Consider the following 6,646-nt stretch of genomic DNA (forward strand, 5'->3'; position numbering starts at 1 on the left):
ATGCTAGAATGCATTGTTTGTTAATATAAGACTGTCTTTTGGTTGAGATTATGATAAAATGATATAATTCATGAAAATTAGGTTCCTATTTCTTAAATCAGGGGGGAATACTAGTAATCTAATCTAAACTTTGTCAGTCATAAAGATTAACATCATTTGGCGAAGGTATGAGATCGGGGAACTCTAGTTTATAATGTCCTTGGTTTTGTCAAAAAGACCTGTACTTTCTTACGTAGGGAACTGGGTACTTTCGTCAGCGTATAGACTGAGCAATGAATGATGATGACAAGACTTCTGTCAGGACCTCAATATAATAGAAATTAGGAAATTGGTCAACTTTCTGACAGTCTACCTCTTTTGGCCTTTGGTTGTTACTCATATATTGTCAACAAAATAAGGATGCTACAAATATAGAATGTATCTCTCGTCTAATTTAATGAAGACATCCATTGCTTTAGTAGATTTGTCAACATGTTGTTATTTGACTTCATTTACAATGAAGGACCCGGTCACATACGTCGTAAGATCGTCGTACGAAGTTTGTACGATTGCAAACTGAATATTAGAAAGATAATCGTGTGTGTGTCCTGCTTGGTCTTGGTCTCCATACTTAACGGTAAAGCAGTATTGGGTTCTTGTCGGTGGTCTTTTCTGTCACAGCCTGCTAGCTTGTATCAAGGCTTGTATCAAAATCGTACGACGACATACGACGGCCTACGACAAAAGTGAAGTTTTACACCGGCCAATTCCTACCAAAAAATCTCCCATGGAAACCAAAAGGAATATATGTCGGCATGTAGGCTGTGTTCACGGTCTTCATCGTTTTACAGTCCAGAATGAGAAGATAGCTGGCTCTCCGATCGGCGTCGAAAACTGCCGAAAGCAGCACGCCGTCGTCTTCGTCCTTTCCGTCGGGATTTCCGACGAAACTTGGCTTGCTGACGTAATGGTTCGGGTGGTACCAATACAGGTCGTTTCCAGGGGTGCACAGGTCCTTTTTGACTATAGCGAAAGACCCATTGAGAGGGCTTGAGGGAGAAAAGTCGAGGATGACTCCATACACGTAACAGTAATGTTTGGTTCGGTACTTTTCGTTGATGATCGGGAGTTCAATTTTGTAGAGGAAATCTTGCAAAGGGGATTCGCTTCGAAACGTTTTGGTCTGAACCGTTTTACTGGCGAGATCAATACTGTAACGGTATAACCTGGACTTGGCCGGTTTGTTGTGAAGACTAGTTATATTACGTAACATAGGGAGCTTATATTCAGCAAAGACAGAAAAACCTTCCTCAAACTGGACAACATCTGCAACAATTGTACCGTCGTCCGTTTCATACGCGTTTACGTGATGAGTGAAGAAAAGTGCGTCTGTCTGTAAGCGTTCTATCTCTCCTGTTTTGATATTAGCCAGAATGACTGTTGTTTTCTCTTCAGGTAGCCAGTCTATATCCACCATGGCTGTTTCTACTATCTTCATAAAATTGAAGTATGCAGGCTGGGCGAAAAATATCGCGTAGTTCTCAGTTAAAGCAAAGCTATGCATGTAGGACGGTTTATCCGTCTGAAAGCTAGCTAAGATTTCATAATTGTCCAGGTCCTTGATTCTCAAGACATAGTGCTGATGTTTCTTTCCTGGGATTAAACTGGGGACCATTAAGTAGTTAATGTTGTTAGTTGTACCTGGTTCGACTATAGGATGGGCACAGGACTGAACAACTTGAGACATGTGTACACCGTTAACACTAGGGATAGATACACCTAGGGTCTTTAAGGTATCCGAGTCGAACTTAGTGTAGACCCATCCGTCCGTTAAGGCGGCGTAGACGCTGTCTTCCCCCTGTCCGTACTTCCAGACGTTGACGTCGGTGTTGTCGTAAGGATACTTGAAGGCTTCAATCCTCTCTAGTTCGTTGAACGCAGGGTCGACGCCGAAGAAGGTGACTTCAGGCGCGTAGCGGTTCGCTTTCATAGATCTGTGTATTAAAAGGAGGAAGAGACGGCCATGTTTGCAAGACTTGACTTAACTTTACTTTATTAGGATCCACTGTTTAACTTGACATCTCATGCAGCTATTCTTCCTGTTGTCCTCAATATGCAATACATCAATACAAAATGACAACTACAACAAGACCCCTTTTATATCAGTAGCTGTGTTTTAGTCTCGTCGCAAACAATATTATCGACATAGTGGTGCCATCCCGCAATTATTTGCGGAACAGCGGTTGAACAATTTCGTCATGCCTGTCAACTTGATCTTAAGGTCAATCTTCGGTAACCAAATCCACCCGCAAGTCTATTGCATTTAAATACCGATAGACACAAGCCAAAGCGCACGCACGCACGCACGCACGCACAAACGGACGCACGCACGCACGCACGCACACACACACATACACACACACACATACACACACACACACACACACACACACACACACACACACGCACACACGCACATACACACACACACACACACACACGCACACACACACGCACACACACACACGCACACACACACGCACACAAACAAATCCAAAATACCCCAACATGGTAAACCCACCTTGTGTACGAGCCGGTATCCAGAAATGCAGCTGAGAAGTTTATCTGGTGTTGTCCGATCTCCACGCTGTGGACCTTGGCAAAACCGTCAAATATGTGGATAGCCGACCGGCCGCCGAGCTCGAACAGACCAGGGGCGTTTCGAACCTTCAGGACAAGAACATCGAGAAAAATTCCGTTGTTTTCCTACTCACAATTGGAACGACAACGGAAACACATCATCCTTGAAAGTGAAGTCATGCAAATACACGTGTTTATCTTAACTAAAAGGACAACTTTTTTGGGCGACGACACACTCAAGTTTTTTCAACTTATTTTATGCCGCCTCCAGACAACAGACATACTCAATTTCACCTGAGTGAAGTGAGGAAATTCATGTTAAGTGCCTTTCCTAAGGGCACAAGATCGGTTGCATGGCAGGATTCGAACTCGGGACCTGTTGGTTCCAAGCCGAACGCACTGTCGTTACGCCACACGACCCCACTCAACTAGATAAAGATCTGCAAATATTTGCTTGTGTTACATGTATACAACACGAACTAACAGTTGATATAGCTTAGGTTCTTTTCACAGCTTCAGTTAAATCTTCTCAGTCATATCCATAGCCCGATGTTACCTCTTTCGAATTCTGCCCGGTCACATCCGTCGTACAGGTCGTCGTAAAATTTTGATCACGATGTCGTATATAGACTTTTCAAACAAGCTGTTACATAATCTCCAAGCAGATCTTTTGGTGGGGGTAAGACAGTATCAAATTGGCCAGTCTGTAACCAATTGGTAGCGGTAGCGACAAGAAAGGGGCCATATATAAAAAGCAAACGATCTTCCACCATCAACCTCTGCTTGGAGAGTACTGTTACAGACAGTAGCCTGTGTTTACACATGCTCTCAGTCGGAGGTTAATGACCCCGCCCCAAGAGGGAGGCGGCAACCTTTGGGGCGGGCGGCCGCCTGGAGCGCGACTTAGTACAGACAGAACCAACCCACAATGAAGACAGCATTTTCCGCAAGAAGACAAATTTTGCAAGACACATGCCCTTAGCATACGATCGTGCCAGGCAAATGGAGCTTCTCTGGCCGGCTACCTTCTCTGGCCCTTTTTAGGCCGATTTCTACGATTTATCATGGAGTTAAAAGAGCCTGCAAAAGAAGTCTGGTGGAGACTAATACGATCGTACGACAGTCGCACGACCGGGTCCTTACCAGTGTTCCTTCCAGCCATGTCGGGACGGAGTTGTTGGAGTCGTACTTCATCGGGATGTGTTGTAGCTCGTCGGTGTTCGACTGGAAGAGAGTTAACACTCCCTCAGGCTTCGCCACCACCGCCGAAAACATCGCCAAGAGAACCACACACGCACTGGGCAGGTAAAACGCCATGGCTGCTCTAGATATCCGGGAAAAGTGACCGACTAAAGGGCACTCCGGCCTTTTATATGACAAATAAACTTTTGTTTCACGTCACCCTTGCTATAAAAAAAACTTTCTATGCTAGGATTGACGTTTGGTCCTGAAATATGAGAGGTAAGGTACCAAACAAATATAACGTTATGTCCACTTCGCCATCTATGATCTATAAAACTATAGATATAATCAAAGAACTCACAACTAGTAGTAACTAACAACGTCTATGATCTATAGATATAATCAAAGAAATTACAGCTAACAAGAAATTGAAGATCTCATACCTTTGTTGTGCAACATTCAAAGTTTATGCGTATTTCCTCTTTCATAGTCATTATCAATTGTTAATGCATGTTCCCACAAGGTACAGGCAATAGAGGAGATCTAACCTTTTATGAGACCTTTGATCTATCTTACTGTCAGTGTCCCCCGGCATGCCTGAGCAGTAGAAATATTTGCAGATCTAGACGAACCACAAGCAAAAACACAAACTCACTGTACGTAACCGTTGAAGTGGAAAGACTTTTTAGTTATTTTTTTATGTCGTCTTCAGCGTAAATCGCTCTGCCCGGGCGCCAGAAACAATTTATTGACAAAAGTGGGCCGGTTCAACGTTCAAGACCTTTGGTAATTACATAAAGGAATGCTCTACTATCGATCCAAGACTGATAATTTTTAACTACTGTTTATCTAAAGCACAGAAAGTTTCGGATAAAAAATGCTGATATGATCCAAAGCTTAGGCCTATGATCATTATATTGCATTAATTGTCCTTTGGTCAAACAGAAAGTTGCATTCATTGTGGTCACTTGTAGGTGAGGGAAGGGCGTTGACCTCTAGCTCCCTGTCGTCTGATAATGATGCTATCTTGTTTGTTTCCCGCAATGACAACTCGGTACGTTCTGTCAATTTGTTCGAAGGTTATCGGAGCAAAGGTTGAACAGTTAAAAAAGGAGACGTGAAACGGTTTAAGACGTGATTGTTAACTTAAAAGTTATAAGCCTGACAAATGAAAAATTGGCCGACAGTCAAAGTTTGAGTTTAAACTGACGCGACTACTTCGGGAAAACAACAACGTGGACTGTTCAGTTTAATAGAGTGACTGTGGCCTAGTACTGGTGACTTACTTTACATAATATCGTCTGATTGTGATCAAGATATCTTCGTGTTTGTTTCCTGCCAGAAGTACATCATACGTTCTGTGGTTATGTTATGACTATGGCTAAATATTCTGTCAGTCCGAAAAAACGTATCCATGCGTTGGTTAAAGTGCACAGAATTAAGGGCACTTTGTTGACACATGTTGGTCAGCAAAAAAGTACGCTGACGTGAAGACAGAGGTCAAAAAGTGGCGTACTCTTATCAAACAACTAGTTCAACAAAAAGTATTGAGTCTCTTGTTATAGGTGAAGGCCGGCTCCAGTCACTGACCGCTCTTCATCTTACTCTCCAAGCAGAGGTTTGGGTTTGGGTTATTTTTGGTGTGTTTTTAGGTTTCTTCATTGGGGTTTCTTTTTTGCACTGCATTTTTGTGTTGCGTAAAAGAATCAGTGCGCAAAAGTAATCCAAAACCCAAACCTCTGCTTGGAGAGTAATCAAACAAAAACTTTAAAGCTCTCTCATTGGTCATTGCCTTTTGCAGAATCAGTGATGGTCGATTTCGATTGGATGAGGAAGTTAATTGAGTCATTTTCCACACCTGACACCTGTGTACGAATGACATGTGGTACAGTCCGTTCGACCTCGTGCGTGACGCACGCTGTTGTTAGAAATTTCTTTGCAACTTTTTGGCATATTTTCAACTTTTACCGTTTTTGGTTAGGAAACTTTCTATCGTAACGTATGAAGTGCATCTTGGGGATGTTTCTGTGGTAGAATTATGCCTTTCTTTGGTTGTTTGAGGAAGAAAATGCCCTTTTCCTGACCGGCGCCGGAATTTTGGTGAAAGGAAAAGAAAGGAAAATGGCGACTGTCATGTTGGAATGACGGCGTGATGTCGAGAAGACTCCTCTTTAGAAGGTAAGAGAACGAACTATCCCGTTAAATACATTTCCAACAAAGTTGTAACCCTAACGTAGGTATATTCTGTGAAAACTTGTGTAATTCTACCCATTTATGTCCTAGTTTAAAGCGGGTTTCCAGTTGAACATTTCATACACTATTTTCTTGTTGTTTTCTGGGCATGTATTTGATGCATATCTTGTATGCGAGTTGATTTTGTCTTTGCCATTGTCTAGGGGCAGAAATTATATGATACGACCTGTTGTGGGTATAAATACCCCAACATGGTAAACCCACCTTGTGTACGAGCCGGTATCCAGAAAGGCAGCGGAGAAGTTTATCTGGTGTTGCCCGATCTCTACGCTGTGAACCTTGGCAAAACCGTCAAATATGTGGATAGCCGACCGGCCGCCGAGCTCGAACAGACCAGGGGCGTTCCGAACCTTCAGGACAAGAACATCGAGAAAAATTCCGTTGTTTTCCTACTCACAATTGGAACGACAACGGAAACACATCATCCTTGAAAGTGAATCATGCAAATACACGTGTTTATCTTAACTAAAAGGACAACTTTTTTGGACATGGCGACGACACACTCAAGTTTTTTCAACTTATTTTATGCCGCCTCCAGACAACAGACATACTCATTTTCACCTGAGTGAAGTGAGGAAATTCGTGTTAAGTG

At 42.8% G+C, this 6,646-nt stretch overlaps 1 protein-coding gene across 1 annotated transcript; it reads right to left on the reverse strand.

The window, feature by feature from the left end:
• Positions 1-686: 686 nt before the first annotated feature.
• Positions 687-3,948, reverse strand: LOC109478965 (beta,beta-carotene 15,15'-dioxygenase-like). The gene is made up of 3 exons (XM_019780793.1): positions 3,763-3,948; positions 2,561-2,706; positions 687-1,973 (listed from the first exon to the last, which is right to left on the reverse strand). The coding sequence occupies exons 1-3, from the start codon at positions 3,934-3,936 to the stop codon at positions 734-736; spliced, it is 1,560 nt and encodes a 519-aa protein (XP_019636352.1). The 5' UTR covers positions 3,937-3,948; the 3' UTR covers positions 687-733.
• Between the last annotated feature and the right edge of the window lie 2,698 nt (positions 3,949-6,646).

This window comes from Branchiostoma belcheri, unplaced genomic scaffold (assembly GCF_001625305.1).
Source record: "Branchiostoma belcheri isolate BF01 breed outbred unplaced genomic scaffold, Haploidv18h27 scaffold46, whole genome shotgun sequence".
Lineage (NCBI taxonomy): Eukaryota > Metazoa > Chordata > Leptocardii > Amphioxiformes > Branchiostomatidae > Branchiostoma > Branchiostoma belcheri.

Coding starts and splice junctions, on each gene's coding strand:
- LOC109478965 (XM_019780793.1), bottom strand. CDS start 3,936: ATGGCGTTTTACCTGCCCAGTGCGTGTGTGGTTCTCTTGGCGATGTTT. Junction 2,707..3,762: donor CATGGCTGGAAGGAACACTG/GTAAGGACCCGG, acceptor CTTGTCCTGAAG/GTTCGAAACGCCCCTGGTCT. Junction 1,974..2,560: donor GATACCGGCTCGTACACAAG/GTGGGTTTACCA, acceptor TTTAATACACAG/ATCTATGAAAGCGAACCGCT.